At 43.1% G+C, this 21,227-nt stretch overlaps 1 protein-coding gene across 5 annotated transcripts in view; it reads right to left on the bottom strand.

The window, feature by feature from the left end:
- Positions 1 to 1,883: 1,883 nt before the first annotated feature.
- GALNS (galactosamine (N-acetyl)-6-sulfatase) overlaps positions 1,884 to 21,227 on the bottom strand; it is a 613,875-nt gene continuing 594,531 nt past the window's right edge. For all 5 annotated transcript variants that reach the window (XM_069635767.1, XM_069635758.1, XM_069635793.1 and 2 more), the window contains one exon: positions 1,884 to 2,536. In XM_069635767.1, coding sequence (XP_069491868.1) covers positions 2,450 to 2,536 — 87 coding nt within the window. In that variant the 3' untranslated portion in view covers positions 1,884 to 2,449. The remainder of the gene's footprint in view (positions 2,537 to 21,227) is intronic.

Below are 21,227 nucleotides of genomic sequence, written 5' to 3'. Positions count from 1 at the left end.
CCATCGGCCCCTCTTGGGATGAGCCTGGCTGCTCAGTCACTCTGCCGACTTGTGTGGTACATGCTTCTGCTGATGGTTGGTTTGTTTACTGGCATGAGTACAGGGCTGGTGCAATCCCCCTCAGGATGCTGTTGTGGATGTTGCCTTGCGCTGGTGGCAAGCGATGGGGGACTACTGTTGTTTTGTGTCATGTGTTCTTGATTTTCATTTTGATGTGTTGTACCTTCACATGCCTGTGCTGCGTCAGTACGGCTATGGTGACATGCCGTACATGGATGCCCACTCACGGGGCGCTTTGAGCCCCTGCATGCTTTTCTACGTTGGCATGCAGGGGTGAATAGTGGATTTCACTGGTTGCATAGTGTGAGTACATTGCGCCTGCCAGGAGTTGTGCAATGAGGCCAGGGAGTGGAGTACAGGCACTCAGTGGGCCATTTACGGTTGGTTCGCGTTGCCGTATTTCTCGCCATGGCGGAATGGTACTTTACGACGTGCTTGATGGCGTTCAGTACATGTCCGCTAGGGTCAGAATTCGCGTACCGTTGCGCCATGGCGGTGATTCCGGTTTTGCAAGGCGCGCGTGCGCGTACTTGGTGCAGTTAGCGTTGCCGTTCACTGCGGTGTCGCTAATGGCATCGTACTTTACGGTGACGGGTCATGATCGCAACGAGCGGTGTTCGATGGCGGTATTGCATTTCCGCCATCATTTTTCCATTTCCGCAAGGGTCGTAATGAGGCCCAATGTACACATATGAAGAGCACCCACCACATGGAATCAGTGTGGAAGCGCTTCCAGTCACGCAATGCCCATCAGGGGCATCCCTAGACGTAGATGAAAGTGCTGCTTCTGCAGCCTCACGCTGAAGTGAGGGGCCGCTGTTCTTTCTGACAGCTGGTAGCAGACTGAATTGAGAGTGCAGAGGCCAGAAGCCTAGTGTGAGACTGCGGGCGGGGGGGGGGGGAATACTCAGTGTGTTATTTACCCATGTATTTCGCTCTCCATATCATTACAGATTACAGTTATTTAGTAAACATTTAATGAAAGTGAAAATCGATAACATCATAATTCCGTGGAAGGCAGTTTGTGCATTTATCGTGCCAATCATATGCCGCTGTGTTTGGCTAGCACATCTTTCAAAAAAAACATTTTTCTCCAATCAAAATATTACAAAGGTTCATAGACACTGAAAAATGGGAAAGTAAAACAGATCAACTTGGAATTAAACATGGAGTCTTGTGCACCCCCCACCTGCGGTCAGAACAAATGGTGAACTTAATAGATTCTGAGCGTAAGAGAATGTGAAATGGTCTCTTCTCACAGAGGCCAAAATGTCTGACCGACCATGCCCTATGGCAGGGGTCTGCAACCTGTGGCTCTCCAGATGTTTTGGAGTAAAACGTCCATGATCTCCTACCATTGACTCTCCTGGCAAGAGCTCACAGGAACTGTATTGCAAAATATCTGGAGAGCCACAGGTTACAGACCCCTGCGCTATGGGGTCCTCTGGAGTACATACTTTGAATGTACACTGTGCATGTCTCAGTTTAGAAGCAGCTTTAAGGGACAACACATCTTTTACAGCTTTCTGGTAATTTGGAGATGGTGAGGAATAACCATTTGGATCGCCTTAAAGACATCTAAAAGGAGTTCGTTTGAGAGGGTTGTGAAACAAGAGTAGAAATAAGGACCATACAAGTGTGGTAGGGGAAAGGCACAGAGCAAATGGCCTAAGTGGATCGGCCTGGCTACTTCATCTGTGGTCAAATTCCGTGTTTCTGTGATCAGCCAAGTATGGTTAGCTTTAAAAGGTTCATGAACTGCACTTCTTGTCAACAAACATACAATCTGTGTGGCAAAAGGGAATAAATTGCTTCATAGAAAATTGCATAATACTTTTCATTTTTAATAATTGACATTCAAGTATAAAATATTTTGTGTTTCCTTTTGAAATGCAATCCCTGAAGAAATTACAAACTCTAGTTGTGGATTCCTACCACAATGTTACAAGTTCATCACTCTATGATATTTGATGGACACATTGCACTAGAAATGGCAAATCTTTGGTTCAGCTTGCAGCTCGTGGTTGTGCTTCTGATGATTTAAGAACACTTGAAAGGCGCCAACTACAATGCTGGTTAGAATCAGGCTAGGTCTCCTCCAGTGAAATCACCGCTAGGTCTTGAGAAAAATCTTTGGTGAAGACCTACAGAAGGTACATTCTACTTCCAGGACCAGATTACCTAGACAGTTCATATAAGTAGACGAGAAGAAAAATAGTTGGATACAGCATGGTGGCGGTGGGAAAATGGGAAGTGGGAGAATTTCTAAAGAAAAGGCCGTCACCGTCGTTGAGGACGGATGACACCAGCATCCAGTTTCTCTCCAATGGTGGCTGCTTATAGATCTTCACCCCAGGCAGACATTCCAGTGTTGGTCGAAAAACAGAAGTTAATGGGGCCAAACACATTTCCAGGGATTGGATGCAGGAGGAGTCAAACATTTGTTCAGCTTCTCACAACCTGGTGGAGACCAATTCTGCAATATGAAAAATAAAAAAGGAAACTTTTAAATGTCATGGTCACAACAAAGAATCTGTATGCACGCTTAAAATTGTAAAATACTGAAGCTTATCAATTGAGCAGGCGGTACCTTCTATGGCCCTCTTTAACAGCTATTGATCGTCCAACTCATTCCTAAATTACCTTTCTACAGAGTTCTCGACCAGCAGACACTGTGTGCACCTGGATCTTTAGCCACACTAGCTAATGCGTGAACCAGTGAGCAGTCTACACCAAGGCAGCATTAATTCTTTCTGCCCTGACACTAGTTATGTCCAAATCGTATTATGCATATGCTATTCTACTAGGCAACACAGCATCAGTTATGCATTAATTGCAAAAGAGAACTGCAAAAGTGCTGCTGCATCTGAAATCCAGAGCACACATTACTCTGGCTACTTTCTCTCTGCACTGGCTCCTAATGGTGAGATACATGAAGTTTAAGACTGGTCCACTAGGCCTTTAACATTGGGGGAGGGGGTTACAAATTCCTATCAGTATTCAAGACAACCAAAATATCTAGAGATCCTTCAAAGAAGAGACTGTGACAACCCCCCCCCCGCCCACTTAAAGGAAAAAGCTTAATCAGATCACAATGACACAAGCAACTTCTATTCTTTCTCCAACATTCCATTCAAGGCAATATAATTGGAGAAAATCATTGCTACTACACAACTCACTGATTACAATGAATCATTTCAGTTGTTCCATGAAAAACATTCTGGGTTCACACCCTGCAGGATTATTGGAACCACTCCCCTCTCCATGAGGCAAGACATCTTAAAAGCCTCAGTCATGAACAAGCCATCCATCCTTACAATACTAGATCTTACAGCAGCCTATATAATACTATAGACTACACTACTTTTAACCAGTCCAGAAACCTCTGTCTGGGTCTCAGGCCCTGCCCTCAAATGGCTAATGGACTTCCTCACAGTGCACTCGACACCAGTGAAACTGGCAGTTTGGGGCTTCTCCTTCCCCTTCAGTTAGGGATTATTCAGGGTCCATCCTATTCCCCATGGTTATTTAATGTATACATTAAACCTCTGGCTGCCTTTCTGAGACAACTTTCTCCTGAATTCCAATCGTACGCAGGCAATGCTCATATTACATTCAATCTGGACAACACCACCATCACATTTGATAATATTACTAGCTGCCGGAGTTCAGTACACAATTGGCATACCTGGAATAACCCCTGTCTTAACACCGGTGACAGGATCTGTGACCTGACCCGGTCAAGAGTGGATGGGGGGGTAAGAGGGTCTCAGATCCTTCCTCTAACCCCTTTACCTGTAGGCATGATACAAGTACCACCAATTATTGCCGCAATACTTAGAATGCACAATGCTCACCAGTGTGTTTTTTGTTTCCCTTAGAAAAATGCAAGTAACTGGCCAGACCAAGGGAGAAATAGCCAGAGACCTGCAGGTGGTGGAAAACCTCATCTACCAAACCGGCAACCTCAGCAGCCTACATGACTATAGCACCACAGGCGACAACACCCCAGCACAAACTACAGAGCATTCTGTACTGCAGCAATGCGGACACCCACAAGAAGTATATGACCTATTACAGGGCTGCTGAGTGTTCCGGGTGTCAATCCGCAATCCCGCTTACACTGGGGAGCCCTAACACAACTGGAACACAGACTATTTGTTGCTATGACAGGGCACCATTAGTGAGAACTGGCACATTAGTAAGGGGCAGGCCTTAAGCTTCCTATGTTTTCACTTACCTGTGACACCTCAGAGGGGAACATAAAAGCTAGCAGTTGTCCCGGGAAACCAGGTGAGGGTGGTAGCATCATGGGGGAGGATAAAAGGGAGGACAGGAACGTCTAGGTTATACAGGTGAGGGTGAGGAAGGAGGAGGACCAAAAACCAAGCAGCCGAAGGACAGTGGAGAAGAATGTGGAGGAGAGTTGCTGAAGCAGTGTGCATGGTGAGTTAATGGTTGATATGATGTGGCATTTATAACGTGCCTATAAACAAGTATTTCTAGGCGCAACAAGACAAGGAGGGAGAACAAGGGAGGACAAAATAATGGAGTTTCTGCTGATTTTCTGGTGTGGCCGTGATACTGTGTCGATCCTCTTTGGATTGTTGGATTTATGCACAACATTTGTGAATACTGGTGAATTTTCATTGACAAACATGAGAAAGCGAGAGAAAGCGAGGAAAAACCAGTCTCTCTTCACTGGCCGTCACGAAACGCTCTGCCTCCGCTCGCTAGCATTCAAAACCTGGCTCTCTAGCAAAGCGTGGCAGAGTGTCTGCTGAGTGTCCGGTGGACAGAGGACCGCGGAACCAGACGTCATCGAAGAGATGGCAAGCGGGAAGTGGGTGGAGTGATTCACTGTCACAAAGACTATGTCCATTCCCATGCCGCCCCTGCCGATTAGCCACTTGAAAACTAATGCACACAATACTATTGAGGGGTAAGAGAGCACCTGGAAGGACAATCTTTAGAGAGAGACTGTGGGGAGCTGTTCAGCACCAGCCAAGGCAATGCAGGAAAACACCTAGAATATTCAAACGTTTGGTAAACTAGCAAAAGCCAATGATGCTTGCCCGTTCAACGTCAAGGTTCATATTGGGGCGAGTACGGCCCAATACATAGATAACATGCGTCTGTTAAAACCTGTGGAGATGAGCGATGCAGAGACAACTGCAAAAATGATTGGGCTTGTGGTCGGGCCCGGAGAAATGACTGAAAGTGAATCTATGCAGGCTGACAACCTGCACAAGGAGAAAAGCCAAATTGAAAAGGTGACTGATGGAAAGGACGCAGTGATTAATTGAATAGAACCAAATACTCGGCTGGAGTTCGAGCCCAAAAAGGCTTTCACGTCTGTTCAGCTACCTGAATCTAGTCACTCATTCCAGGCAGTGGGGGAACGGACAATGTCCCCCTGGTGACAAACCCCCTTGGTGAGAACGAGAGGGGGGGGGGGCATAAATCAGAAAGGATAAAAAAATTGACTAGTTCCCAAAAGAAAAAAATCCCAGAATGTGAAGGAAAGTGTCCTGTTTTTCCCCTCCATTTCTCAGGAGTTAAGTTCAAAACTTGTAGCGGAGGGCTTGGTCAGTCCGCTAAAAGGTCATACCACCAAAATAACTAAAACAAGTAATGCCTTGGTGGGGGCAGGTCAAGAACAAGGCATGTGGCTGCTCTACATGAGGAATAGGGGTGGAGCAGCCCCCAAATTAAAAAGGTCCATGTGTACGTGCCCATTACAGGAAAGAAAAATCTGGAAGCCCCATAGACTGACGCCGTTGGGAAATATGACAGTGCAAAGATTTGTTTTTAACGGAATATGAACAGCTGACGGCAAAGTCACAAATCACGTCTCTTCTCTTCAAGGACGGAAAACACAGGCAAATGAAGCGGTCCAAGAAATATCTGATGAGGCTTTTTTAGAAAGCTCTAAGTATAGAAAGATTTAACAAGGAATCCAGCATGCACAACTTAACGACCTCAGGAAATCAGCAGCAACTAAAAGGAAATGATTAAAAAGAGGCATACAATGTACAATCTACACAAACTTTGATAACAACAGAGTAATATCTAAATGAGAGTCGCAGGCCTAAGATCATGAAGGACAGTACAACAATTACGACAGAGCACCGAAACAAGTCCAAACCAACTGTAGATGCTCTGTACGAGCCTGCTCGACTCAAGGATAATGACTTATTTGGTATCCACAATGACAGCGATTCTAGCACCCTTCATGAAATTATATGAAGCTATTCATGGGACTTTAAAGGACCACACTACTCTGCTAGCGATGGTTCACATCAAAATGATCTTCGGAGAAGGTTTCATTTACGCAATCCAGAACAACATGGATAACAGCTCAGCAAGGGTTTCACAATTCTTGCATAATATACTGGAGCCAATCATGAAAGAAAAAAGGGATAGAAGAAAATCATTAAGGGGAGAAGGGACAGCGGCCTCTCCTCTCTGTAATTTGGACCACACAGATTCAGCCTCACAAATGAATGTCTTTAACGATATAAAAAATTGTGAGGTCCCAAGTGGAACTGAAGGAAAGAAAGAGCTCTGCTCAAACATTAGAGGTTGAACAAACAAGACCTACGGAAATAGCATCTAAATCACAAAACTTCAATTAGGCAAGTAATCACCAACTCCAGACTGTATCACTTCCTGTTGGCGAGCCACAAACCCAAGAAGAATCCCAAATGACGGAGGGAGTGATATCCCTTTTTGAGGATAGACAGGGTGATTCTGGAAAAGTTGGATGCAGTGACTGCACCGACTAACAGATCTGATCATAAAACGAAAAGGGAAAACAATAAACAGCAATTAGACAAGACAAAAGTAAACCGCCCTGATGTAGGGGCGAGTCAGTCTAATAGTACTGAATTAGAGAATCTAATGATACTTAAGAAAGCTTCTAATGACAAGCGGGATTCGGAAATCTGTGAAATGTTTACCAAAAAAAGCAAAGACATACAAATAAAGCAGTTGGAGATGTTAACTACAGCAAAAGCAAAAATAATAATAAAAAATATTGTACCCAAAAAATTGAAGATCCAAATAAATCCTCCCAAACAAAAATCCAATAAAAGCCGTACTTTCATCAAAAATGTAACATGTCCACAGTTAGTACTCAAGGAAAACAATAGTACAAAAAATTAACATTTTGGGAGAAAAGCATTGGAAATTTGAGTAAAGAAAAAAAAAGAAAGTAGCAGAGATATATGAATTAAGTGAAGAGGATATGTTAGAAATTGACTTAATGGATTCATACACCTACACAATATCTGAAGAAGAGCAGACAATATCTGACGTTGGTTTATCTGAAAATGAAATAACAAAGAACTTGTAGATGAGGTAAACTCAGAGGAGGAGGAAGCGTCTATGTACGAGTCGTCGGGGCATGAGTCCCCGGTGGAACAGGCCTGCAAAAGGCACCAGCAAGTACAATGGAAAGAAGATATTGAACATCAAATAAAGCCAATCGGTTTAAAAATACAAGAAGCTAAAGATGTTAACTTGGAGAAGAGTGATCGGACCATCCGAAATAGAAATCAAAGCCTTGTGAACTCAAATAAGGCGAAATCTAAAGGGAGGAAGTCGACACCTGAGAGGCATGAGCATCGTCGACCTCACAGAACTAAGGAAGAACAACGGACGACAAAACCCTTGTTGAACTTGCCAGATAGAAGAGAAGGCCTTCAACTCTCGGATAATGAAAAGAAGGATCCGCAGTTGGGAAATGGCAGTTCAAATTTAACTGAGTTTACACAGGGGCTGAGTCTAGAAAGAATGCTTCATTTTGATGACGGTTTGAACTTAAGCAGCTCAAACATGGTGAGATTGCTACACCACGTGCCGTCGTTGAGATCGATTACTTCCAAGGACTTTGCCATAATCGAATTCCCAGACGAGAAACAAACTGACAGAGTGTTTATTCACACAGTTTCAAGATTAGCAAAACAACTGCTGCTGGACGAAGCACACCACTTAAGACCAATGGGATTTGACTTACGTGAAAATAATCTTGAGATACATAAGGAGAAGAATAGAGAGAATACCGGACAGCGAAATATACTCTCTCTCAAGAGGTCTCTAAACACAATAAAAGCATAACATCTCCTATGAAAAGAGTGTCGAGAGATAGAAACACAACTGAGTCATTAAAACAAAACCATAGGAAGGATGGTGACAAGGCTAATTGGAAATGGCTGGCCGGCCTTTTGGCAGAAAAAATGCAAAATCAATAATGCCAAAAGGAAGACTTAAAATCGGAATGGACATTAGCCAGCTGGAACACCAGATGATTCGCCCACCTCTTAGAAAAAGGAGCATTGCAATGTGATGAATTTGAAGTCATTTGTCTCCAATAAACTTGGATGAGAGAAGTTCCCACACTTCAAGGATATTGGGTCCTTCTAAATCCAGCATTCAAGGGCCCTAAAGGAAAACCAATGTCGGGCCTACTGGTCGCCATCAAAAACTATTTGAATTTGACCCTCTTGGACACTCGTAATCCATCGCCGTATATACAGATGCTGGTTGTAAGACTAGAAAAGGATATCTGTGGAAACCAATAAGTTTTAATATTTCTAAACTTATATGTAAACAACAATGCCCTACCGGATGACATAGCGGCACTGCTTGATGAGCAGAGGGCTATATGGCAAGATCTGTTTCTGTTAATCGTAAGGGAACCTAAATTGTATGTGTTTAGATCAAGACAATCAGGAAATCGAACGTGACTTAATAACTGCTAGCAAAAAACAAAAGAGAGGCTTACTTTGGAGACAAGTCATGCAGTCAAGAGATTGTATAATTCTGAACGGAATAACCCAAGGGGATATTCCAGGTAGACCAACCTGGAAGGGAGTTCATAATGCAAAACATCTTGGATTACATATGAGCTTCAACTAATCTGTCAGGAATAATAAAAAGCCTGGAAGTGAAAACAACATCTGCTAGTGATCGTAATCTACTAAAATTGACTTGTTATACCACTAATAGTAGTAAAAGAGAAACAAATGGGAGTAATATATCCGTGAATGCTGGGAGAAACAGACTGAAAATACGTGCAGAAAAAAATACCTAGCCTTAACGTGAATTTAACTAGTTTAATAGCAAAATTACAAGACCAAGGTGAAAAACAAAGTATAGATTACGTCCCTTTATTTAAGGAATACGTGATCAAAATTAAAAGTGGAGGCAATAAACCAACAATGTTTCACTGCCATGCTTATGACACAATAATTGTGGAAAAGAAAAAAGCACTAAAGGAAAGCATTGGTCGGCTAAATAAGAGAGCGGTAAAGGGGAACTCAAATGAGATCCATAAACTTCAACACAAATATCGCAATTGGCTCCACTTGCATAAAAAGACAATGTTAAATCAAGACGCTGAGCAGATGTTAACCAAGATTAACGCAAAATATATGTCAGCTATTTGGTCTACGATTAACGAAATGGAAGCTCCACAAGAAGCACTAATCGCAAATCCTATACCATCGACTATCTGGTGTGAACATTACGCCAAATCGCAAGAGAATGAGGGAAGACACAGTCAGAGGATAGCAACAGTTAGAAAAGAGAAAGAAGAGCTGGAAATAAATATAACATCCATTGAAGACATCATCAGGAAGTTAAACAACTCGAGAGCGCCAGGCCCGGATGGGCTGACAAATGAAATGCTGAAAGAGAATCCAACGGAATGGGCAACATTCCTTTACCACCTCTTCAAATAAGTTCTGACCTCAGAAAAAGTTCCAAGGTCATGGAAGGTGGCAGTATTTGTGCCAATATTTAAAAAAGGGTTAAGGATGAACCCGGACAACTATCACCCCATAGCCTTGTTGGATGTGGCAGGTAAGGTATTTGCGGCAATACTGTTAAAATATTTAGCCACATGGAGCATAAATACAGGGCACAGAGATCGGTGGCAATCGGGCTTCGTTAAGGATTGGGGACTCCCTTAAACATCTTTTTGATCAATCTACTAAAAGTAAGAACTGCGAGAGGAAAGGAGCAGAACATTTTACTAGCCTTTATCGCTTTGTCGAAGGCGTTTGATACCATCAGAAGACCCAAAATATGGGGAAAACGAACAGAATAGAAATGCCCGAATGCAGTGTTGGAAAACATCAAAGATCTATATACAGAAATAGTAATAAGAGTCAGGGTAGAAAAATCAGGCCTTTTATCCAACGCCATACCAATTAACATAGGCCTGAAGCAAGGCTGCCCGTTGGCCCCAGAACTTTCCAATCTCTTTGTGTCGGACGTGGAAGATGCGTTTCTGCAAATTCAAACCTTTCCGCCTAAGATCGCAGGTATCGTCCTGATTGACCACACCCCCATAGGACTATAGTGCCAACTAGAAGCTGTTCAAAGTTATGTAGAAAGTAACAGCTTAATAATTAATCCAGCGAAATTGTAGATCTTGACATTCGGCTCAACAAATTACAGGCGTGGGAAGAACAAGTTTGTGTGGGTCCTTAATGGTGAAAAATATCTTGAGGTCAAATCATTTTACTATCTAGGAGTCTGTATAAACACTAGTAAGTGTGAGGCACCCAGAATTTAAATAATGAGGAGAAAGGTCAAAAAAACCTGCGGCGCAAGGAAGTATTCTGCTAAATAGATACCACAGATTTACCCTAATTCCGTTGTTGACTTTCTATCAGATGAAAGTGGTCCTGATCCTGTCCTATGCTGCTGAGATATCCTTTTTATTGGCGAAATAAATATGGTCCATTCTTGAGGGAATATTTTGGAGGACAGTGCTCTGGCTACCAAGGGCCATACCAATTCAGATAATAAGCAGAGAACTCCCACTAACTTCTCTAAAAGCAATAGGTGAATGGAAAGTGATTTCATTCTATCGCAAATGTATCAAGGAGACCTCAACAGGTGGCTTTCAAGTATTGAAAAAGGTGATAGGAGATCAATCGATGAAGAAATTTGCTGAATGTCAAAAGAATTGGCAGGCAATCATCAAGGACTTGAATGAATCTGATGCAGAATTAATAAGTATTCCCAGTAAAATTAAGAACAAACTATACATGAGAGACTGAATAGAGACTCAGGACCAGATTCTAAAGTACAAAAACCATGAAGAATTCTGGTCTGGTCCTCGAAAACGGAATGTGTTACCTAGTTATTTGAGATGTTTCCCTAACTGGTACTTTCGAACACTATACATGCGGTTCCGATTAAATATTTTACCCATGAGAGCAATGATTCATAAGAGGGGAAACCAGAACAGGGACACTTTTTGTAGATTATGCCAACAGACAGACTCCACAGAATCATTAAAACAGTTGACTCTTATATGCCTGGAAGTAAGAGAAGAAAGAGACCTACTTCTTGGGAGAGGATTTGAGAAAGTATGGTGCCAGATCTGCAGATGATTGGTGGAAGATCCTAGTAGAAGGAGAAAAAATACACACAATTCTGGCATTGATCAAACTTCTGTTGGCTATATTTAAGAAAACTGACGAAATGGCATTGGTGAAAAAGGTGGAGTCGTGAGAAAGAATCAATTGAAAGACCTATAAAATGACTTTAGGCCTAAATCGCTTTCGACCTGTATGGTGGCATCTTCATTTACTTTTTTAGTTTTGATTGACTTTTAAAGTGTGTATTATAGTTGATTCAACGCAATGGCTAAAAGTTTTTGATTTTGTAAACCATTTTAAGCCATATAAATAAAAAAAATAATGATCTTACTAGGCCTTGTGTCATTCAGATCGTGCAAGTGCAGGGAAGAGGGAAGGGGAGAATTGCCAGAGGGGTGGGGAAGGGCGAAGTGCAGTTAACTAACAAGTGCAGCCACCGGGTGGCTCATAAGTGCAGAGAGAGGGGACTGTAGGGTTGCGGATACTGACCCTTAAGTGTTGGGGAGCCCAGTGTGAGGGCAACTGGACATGCAGGAGCCTGGGCCCAAGTTCAGAGGGTGACCAAGTGACCAGTGCACGGAGCAGTCAGGTGCACCAGCAGGGGAGAGGAAGAGAGAAGGAGGAAGTGAAAAGGAAGCTCTTGAGTTGCTTCCGGAACGGGAGGTGGTTCTGCTTAAGTTTGAGAGAGGCAGGGAGGCTGTTCCAGAGGGAGGGCCCCACTGTGAGATAAATCTGCACCCAAATCTCAGCTGGAAGAAGCGGTTGACCCTCGGAGTTGGAGGTGGGTGAGCGGAGAGCTTAAGTAGGAAGATGTTTTAGAAGAAAAAGTTGGAGGTAGAGCGGCCCCATTCTCCAGAAAGCCTTGTGGACAATGCAGAGGGGCTTAAAGTTGATTCTTGCAGCCACAGGGAGGAAGCGAAGATATTTCAGAGCTGGAGATATACGATCCCTGGGCTTGAGGCCAAGGACAAGTCTTGCAGCCCTGTTCTGGATAAGTTGTAGCGGTTGAAGAGTAGAGGCAGGAAGATTTAGAAAGAGGCTGTTATAATAGTCCAGCCTAGAGAGGACCAGAGAGCTCTGGAGACGTGAGCTTCTGGGGCAAAGTGAGAAAAGGAAGAATAACTCTGAGGAGGTGAAGCTGATAGTGTGACTTCTTACAAACGTCAGAGATGTGAGGAGAAAAGGAGAGGGTGGAGTTAAAGATGACACCAAGGTTCTTAGCCTCACAGGAAGGAGCAGGAAGAGGACCCAGAGTGGGCAGCCAGAGAGAGAGGAAAGGAGTGAGAGGGTGTCCCAATGGGGAGGATCTCAGTCTTACTGGCATTAAAGCAGAGATCACTGGCAGCACACTATTCCTAAATTGCGGCCAGACAGTCTGGTATGAGAGAAGAAGCAGAGGTGGCTGAGGGAAGCCTAAAAGAGAGCTGGGTGTCATCGGTATAACATTGAAAATTGGAGCAGAAAGTAGCGATTCAATGGGCAAGAGGTAGTGGTTGAAGAGCCAGGGGGAGAGATTAGACCCCAGGGGAACACCACAAGTAGAGAGAGAGAAAGAAGAGAGGAAAGACCCTAGTTGGACCTGAGAGGGTCAGTCGGTGAGAAAGGAGGTCAACCAAGCCAGGGCCTGATCAGTAATAGCAAGGTTGTTGTGGAGACAATTGAGGAGGATGGCATGGTTGACAATGTCAAAAGCAGAGGATAGATCAAGGAGAATGAGGCTAGAAGGGAGATTAAGTCAACATTGGAGAGCTAGTCTTCACTGGTGTAGTCAGGAGAGCAGTTTCTGTGCTTCTGGCAAGTCTGAAGCCAGGCTGGTGGTCATGGAGGCAACCAGCAGATTCAGTATGTAGATTAAGCTCGGAGATGGCCATCTTTTCCAAGAGTTGGCCTAGGAAAGGAGTGATGGAGATCGGGCCATAGTTAGCCGGAGAGCAAAGATCGGCCGAGGGCTTCTTTAGATAAGATGGTGAGATAAATTGGTACTTGGTGGCAAGTGTGCATGGAAGGTGTGAGAGTGATAGAGTAGGAAGTGCATGGAAAGAGGAGTGGAAGAGTGAAAGGAGGGTGGGAGGAGAGTAGTAGTGTGGAGAGGGCAGTGGTGAAGAGTGTGATGGAGAGTTGCTGAGGGAGTGTGCAAGGTGAGGTTTATGTTGTTGAGAAAGAGTGGTACTTTGTGTTGAGTGCATGATGCAGTAAGGGTGCATGGTAAGGGGGGGTGCAATAGAGAAAGGGGTGACTGGGAAAGAAGGTCTGGGTGGAGAGTAGTAGTGTGGCGAGAGGGGTAGTAGTGTGGAGAGAGGCGCAGCAATAGGGTGGAGAGAGGAGCAGTAATAGTGCAGCGAGAGGAATGGTAACAGTGAAGAGAGGAAGTAATAGTGTGGAGAGAGAATCAGTAGTAGAGTGGAGATGGTTAAGGATATCCCCAGTGAACATAAGTGCTAAGACAACATGTGGGCTGTGGCCTATGCCCAGCAGTTTTGGGAAAACACACACGCAAGCAAAATATGTAATATTTTCAAGTCTCCTACAACCAGAATATAGAGACAACGCCTGAGATGACATTATAAGCACCTGAAAATAACATAACCTGCAATTCTTTTTTTAATGCCATATTTTTATATCAAAGAAAATGCTTTTTCAATCTACACTGAATTGTTTATAACACCTGTACCACTAGAACCGAACCGCACAGCAAACTCATTTGGGTCTAGAAATGTTCATCTGAAAATCCTCTGTTAGATGGACCAAAACTTTTTTTTAAATGTAGTTTCAATATGCAAATTAGGTGAATTTGCATTTTGTCGCAAAGAAAGGGTGCATGCTAATGTGCCAAATGTCTTTGCATTTGCAGTGATAAGGCTGTTATGTTGAGATGGAAAGATAATTTGAATATAAATGTAGAAGTGAGTTAAAGTGAAAAATCTATAATTCAGAAATGATTCATGTTATAATGGGAAGGATTATATCAATTGATTCGTCTTAGAGAGAGGATTCTGGTGAGCTGATTCTTGAAGTGGTCACATAATTGGAATGTAATGTTTGCGAAGGCGGTAATATTTAAAGTACAAATCCCTGCGATAACATCACATTAAATAGGAGGGAAACTGGATGTATAAATTACTCCCATCAGACTACCTCCTTCATTAATATACCCAATGACTGCGGAGGGGTATGTTTACTGTGTTGTCACTTTTGGAACATTGTCCAATCATATGCATTGACCAATTAGATTGGGGAAAATATACACACCTCAAAAGGGTGGGGTTTTCTGTTCTAGAACAGGTCGAATACAGGAGACACTGGGGATCACTCAAGGGATAACTCATGGACACTTACTTGCACACTCATTGATTGATGGGGAGAAAGAAGAATTGATAAAAATAGAACGGAGAAGGAATAGATTTGCTCTCCTTTTGGACCCTTTAATTGATTATTGTAGAGAATGAACATGAGGCCTACCAGCAGTTAAAGCCCCAGGCCTTCTTCAGTGGAAGAGAAAGCAAACAGGCTAGGAAGAAAAGCTGACCCAGATGAGGTCCAACAAGGCTGAAACATGTCTGAGGATGCTTGTGGTCTCGTGCAGAAGGGATGTGACCAAGCAGTGCGGGTAGGGCTCCCCCTTTTGGAGTGGGACCAAACCTGATTTACCTATAGTCATTCCTCTTTTCTAATGGCTTGGCAGGTGAAGAATGAGGGTCTGGGGGGTTGGTCAGAGCAATGCCAAAGGTTAAGATTAGTTGAAAGCCTTCCAGCCATCACCTCTTTTGCTTTGCTATGATCCTATCTTACTGGCTGAGGCCCACTGTTCCAAGAGGGGGAGAATTGAACCAGTCCTTAAGAGGGTGCCCACATGGCTGGGATTCAGCCCAAACAAATCTTGATGTGAGTATTATCTAAAAGGGAAGTAATCTTGTGGGGAGTAATCCTATAAGGGGAATTAGAATATATCCTGGTCCCTATGATTTCTTAGTACTGAGGAGTGGGAAAAGATACATTAATTGTATATACCGAGAAGTTAGGGAACATTTCATAAGTGTATATGCTTCTGGAAAAAAATACATGTTATAGATGAGATCCCATGGTGTGTATACAGTGAGACCCACTAGACCCATTTCTCAGGCTATGACGTCTAGCACAGAAGAACTATTAACAGGGGTTGAAAAGGTGCCTTACTGTGTGCATACCTTGAAAAAGAGGATAGCTGTAGTAATTCCTGGGTATATCATCAAGCAGAATATTGATATTAATGCAAGGTTGCTCAAGATAAATGGGAGAGGGCGATTATTCATTGTCCATTTCTTTCTGTTGTTCAAGGTGTCCACTGAAAGGGAGAAAGGTACATTTTACACAATAACTCAGTATCTGAATAGAAACATCTCTGAAAGGAATTTCGCCAACAGACTTCTACTCTGTACAAGCCATTCACAAACCCAAAGGTCCAATAGCTTGTTCCAATTGAGTTGAAACTATGATCCGTCTATTGAGTAAAGGGGGGTGGTAGTTTGAATAAAGGGGAAGTAGCAAGAGGAGGATAGGCAGGGATATTTTAACTATTTTGTTGTTTGCACAAATTAAAGATTCCTCCTGGACTCTCATGCATCCAATCTATGGTGCCTGCGTGCTCAGGGTGAATTAAATGCATAGATACTTATGGTGAAGTATGTGTTACTAAAGTTTCTATTTCCATATCTGTGGCATTGAAAACTAAAATGACTAGTGTGCGGATTCTTTTTTACCATTTGCTTTTTAAAGAAACAATGTGTTTATCTCTAATCTGATTTAATTATTTCCACTTGGTTAGTAAATAGACCCTCTGTGCATCCCTGTGTGTTTCTTGCTCCAAAAGGGGGCGGGGAAGCTATGGGGAATCAATTCTATTAAATTGGGGTCCCCGATTCATAAAAAGAACTTTATTAAATAAAGGCGAATGGAGCGTACCTAGTCTGGGGTGGGTGGAAATTCCCCTGAATTAGACATAGCCCAAATAAAACATTCTACTGTTAGTAGTCATGTGAAGCGGGGGACAGTAATAGAGAGAGGTAGTAGTGTGGGAGGATGAGAGGTGGCAGTGCGGGAAGGCAAGCAGTAGTAGTAGTGGGGTGGAGCATAGTACGAGAGAGTAAGATCAGAGAATGCAGGGAGATCGAGGTGAAAGGAGCGACGATCATTGGAGGAAGAGAGTAGGAAGTGCAAGGGAGAGAAAGGAAAGCTGGTGGGTGGAACAGGAGAAAATCATGAGAGGCAGAAAGAAACAGGGAGAGGAACTGAGGGGCAATAAAGGGACCAGGTGGGGCCTGTGTACCCGAAAGGCACTTATCATTGCAAACTATCTTTGGGGACTTTAGGTCAGGAACTACATAGAATGTTCCCAGAGGGAGTTGGAGAGATAGGACATTTGGTGTTAGGCCATCACAGTCAGTTAGACAGTTCTTAGATAGTAGGGGTTACTGATCTCTAGTGACAGGCCTGGGGTTGAGGAACATCTGGATTAGGGAGGAACAGCCCATCCCTCAGTTACATAGAGTTGGATGGACATTAGAGGGCCCTTGGCTAGAAATTAAATAAAACACACTTGTACTGTTCTTTGAGAGATGGTGTGGTTCTTAAGACCATCTGTGACACCTCCAAAACCATGGACCTCATGTTAAGTACCCACAGACCCACATTTATTTCTTTCTACTGGCCTGACTGCCGAAGTGTCCTGCCAAAACCTTAAGCCTTGCTTAAGAATCTCTTCATTCTTTATCTTGGACAAGGAACTAAACCTTAAACCACACAAACACAGATGCCATTCTCAGTAAATCCCAACTTAAACTGTGTCTCCTCTGCAACATCATTCCTGTCTGGAAAGGACACATACGATTCTGCCGACTACCGCCCGAGTCATTTCCACTCTAGAGCACTGCAACTTGATCTACCTCGGTCTCAACCAAAATTCCAAACCCACCAATTAAAGTTTATGCCGAACCGCCCAGTACCAGATACTACACCATAGCCCACATGGCCGTAAATCTCCAGCCTTCAAGGCTCTTCATTGGTTCCCATTTGAACTCAGAGGTCACTTTATAGGCTTCCGCCAGACTCACCTAAGCTTGCACAACAAATAACCAAAGTACATGAAAAGCCTCCTTTCACATTAATAATCTATGGAAGGCATGGTATCACACAGGAAGACAGACGCAAGTGATCACAGTTCAAGGGTGTTTATTGAACTTCAATTGTGTTTGAAAAACGCCTATTTAAACCTAATTCTAAAGATGGGAGCAAGCTACGACAATCAAATAATAATAACGCAGTCCTAGTGGTGTCTTGTCAAAATAATGATAATGTTGTGAAATAATATATGAAAAAAAATAAAAGGGCTTTTACTAATACACCTATTGTCAATCCTTACTTCTAAATACAAATAGTGTGGGAAACAATGTTATGCAAAAGAAAAGTGTTCAAGAAATGAAGTCCGGATATTCAAGCTGTTGGCTTCCCTTCCCACATTTTCTGCACTGGACAAGACGGCACACTGGAGCTTAGCAGAGTCTCTGGCTTCTCTAGCATGAGGGTGCAGTTCAAAACTGTAACATCATGGCCTTCTGTGCCAAAGTCTCTTTGCCATTCACAGTCTCTTTTTCATAGGGATTGATGCAATACGACAAAAAACAAAGTTCCTTTCTCTTCAGGGTTTCACACGTACAAATTCTCGATCTCGGGTGATTTTCTCTTCACCCTGGATCCCCCTCCATCGGGCTCATAACCACTTTAACACAAAGCTTTCTATTGATCTCCCTCTGCCAGGCTCAGACCAACTTTATCAAATTTGCCAAAAATGTTCTTTACTGTATCAACATCGAAGACATCTGATTGTGCGCAGGGTTTTGCTTGACCCATTGCAGGACGACTTCGATTCACAATTCTCTACAACTCTTTCATTTTTCAGTTGGATACCTTACAGTGACCTTCGATTGAGCACCCACGTTTTGCCAGACCACTCTGTCAAAAGTATTGGGTCTTAGTTTCAAAGTTCAATCACTCATCAGCAGTTCAACTTTACTTGCGTCTTTTATCACACATATTTCAAACAATGTTCATTACAGCACTCGCCATATAATGTTGCCGCTTGTAACCTTGGCTTCAACACAGACCGGTTTTGTATCGGTCTCCCGAACTCATCGGCTGTATTGATTTCATTGATGCTGCTTTGTTGTTGGAGCCAAGGATAGTACCAATGCAGCTGGCAATTCTCCCCACCTTGATTCTAGACGCGGGAGGGCCCCGGGTATCTCCGACACACAAAGCAAGATTCTTCAGCCTGTTTTCCTGGTTTTATGCTTTCCAATCTCGAGGGCTCATTCTTTGAAAAGGTCAAGAGAACTTCCCTCCTTGCAATCCTGTTCTGTTTCTCCGTCTTTCTCCACTTATTAAACTGCCAACTTGGAACTGCTTTTTCCTCGTGGGCTTTGCCTCGCTCAGAGTGTGCTCTCATGCTAAGCCTTTTATCCTTGTAGGGAAGCTTAATGGAAGTCAGGTGTGTGTGATGATCAGTAATTGCCTGACCATTGTATTGGGACACGTCAGGTATACCACTCAGGTGTTAGTCTGTTTCCTCTCATAGCAGGCTGTCTGTGAGAAAGTGTTTGTGTTGTAAAGGGGGGTGGGGAGGTTGAAATTCCTAAATATCCTACAGGGTAGGAAAGGGTAAAGTTGTTATAAGGAAGAGGATCCGGTGTCCCACTCCCACTCCCCAAAGACCCCTCACCCAGCTGATTCTCCCGCACTGGTCCACTCCCAGGAACTGGATCCAAAAGCAATGGCTGTGTCCTGGCCACCTGGATGACAGATCCCCGGGGACTAGTGGACCAGACACCTTTTAGTTTCTCATGATACCCCTTCCATGAATCTGAGATACTACAGTGAGAATAGTTTAAAGAATCCCATATTCAAACAGTAGAAACAAAGAAGCAGATAATTCACAATCCAGGCCTTTAAACTCTGGAACGACTTACTATACTAAAGCCCTCAGACTAGAGACAGCCTTCAACGGATGCATGAAGTCTTTCTTTGCACTGGCCTTCCCTAATGACTACTATCGTCCCACCCTCACAACAGGCAGCAGTCAACTAAACCTACCAGTACTTACTATCATGCCCATCTTGTGTTGTCTCCATGCATGTGCATTGTGTTTCTAATGGATACCTTTCTCCTACAGATTCCTCATCTTAGATATATCTTGTCAGGCACCAGCTGTCTTCGGAAAGGTTTTCAGCCAGAAGGAGGGCAGCAACACTCCGTTCTGCACTGTTGGGTGTCCATGATTCCATACAGGACATCAAGGGCAGCATATATAGAGATGCAGCCAGCCATGACCCTTGATCCAAGTTCCTTTTTTCTATGAACTCAGTATTCTACTTTCAGACACCTTCTGGCTATTTTTTACTGTATCATGCCGAACACCCTGAAGGTCTGGGGCCTCCAGCCTTGCAGGAAGCTAATATTGGTGCCGGCCCTCCATAAAAGTACGTTCTTCTGCCTCTGAGAGGAAGAATGATAAACAGAAATGTACAGAACTATTTAAAGTGTAGTCGAACAGACCGGGGATATTAAATTTGATTTTCACTGGGTATCATATTTTCTATCTCTAACATCCAAGATGAAATCATGAAAATGAACCCTTCTAAAGCGCTTGGTCTGGATAAACAGGGCCCTATAACATTAAAATAAAATCCAACCTTATGGTCATTTCTCCTACATGATTTGTTTATGGAGATAATTAATAAAAAAGTACTTCCTGCCAGCTGGTCTGAATCCTATATTATTCCCATCTACAAAAGAGCGTATAGGTCGGCGCCAGTGAACTATCAGCTCATAGCTATCCTCGATGCACCAAGTCAAGAAATTAGATGCCTGGGTAAATAAATGAAAACTACTCCCGAAATTCCAAGTGGGATTTCGGAAGTGTCTTGAAACAACCCTTAATGGCACATTACCGACTTTTCTTAATGCACAGGCAAAATGAACTAAAGCTTCACCTATCTATATGTCAAGTTTAGACATGACCGGTGCGTTTGATAGCATGGTCTGCACCAGGTTGGAGGAAATTGCACCTGTAGGGCCTTCCAGAGAAACTGATTGGTTTAATGATTCTACTTCATATGGAGACAAAAATCAGAGTATGTCATTCCACAGAAGGACCTTTAACCTGCACAATTGATACATGTTTGGGTCTAAGGCTGGGCTGTATCCTTGCTCCAATGCTTTTTAATTTGTACCTTTCTGATATTTATTCTCTTTGGGCAAGGGCACGTGTCCTTCCGGTTAGATGGGATGTATTAGATTTTCATTGGTTGGCATTCGCCGATGGAGTCTTATTATTTGATCACACTCCCATATGTCTTTACAGGAAGTTAATCAGTTTTCACTCGTATGGTGTGAAAAATAATGTGTCAGTCAACGGGGCGAAATCAAAGATCTTAATCTTTTCTAAAAAAAGGAACCCAAAACAAATGACTTGGAGAGATAGTGAACAAAAACTGGAAACTGAAAAATGCTTGAAATATCTGGGATTGTATTCATCTCAAAACCTCACTATACCAAGCACCCAAGAGATGTTACGTGCTAGAGTGCCTCCTTTGATAGCCCAATTAAGAAGTGTCTATGGGTCATTTTGCAAATTCTCCATTAGACCGCAAAGGAAGTATTACTGTGAGAACTTTGCTCCTTCATTAATCTATGGTTTAGAGATTTGGTTGATTTAGGGTCCTTTTTAAATTCCTTGGA

The sequence above is a fragment of the Ambystoma mexicanum genome, chromosome 1q (genome assembly GCF_040938575.1).
Source record: "Ambystoma mexicanum isolate Mex_15411 chromosome 1q, UKY_AmexF1_1, whole genome shotgun sequence".
Lineage (NCBI taxonomy): Eukaryota > Metazoa > Chordata > Amphibia > Caudata > Ambystomatidae > Ambystoma > Ambystoma mexicanum.
This window is presented reverse-complemented; position numbering and strand designations above follow the sequence as displayed.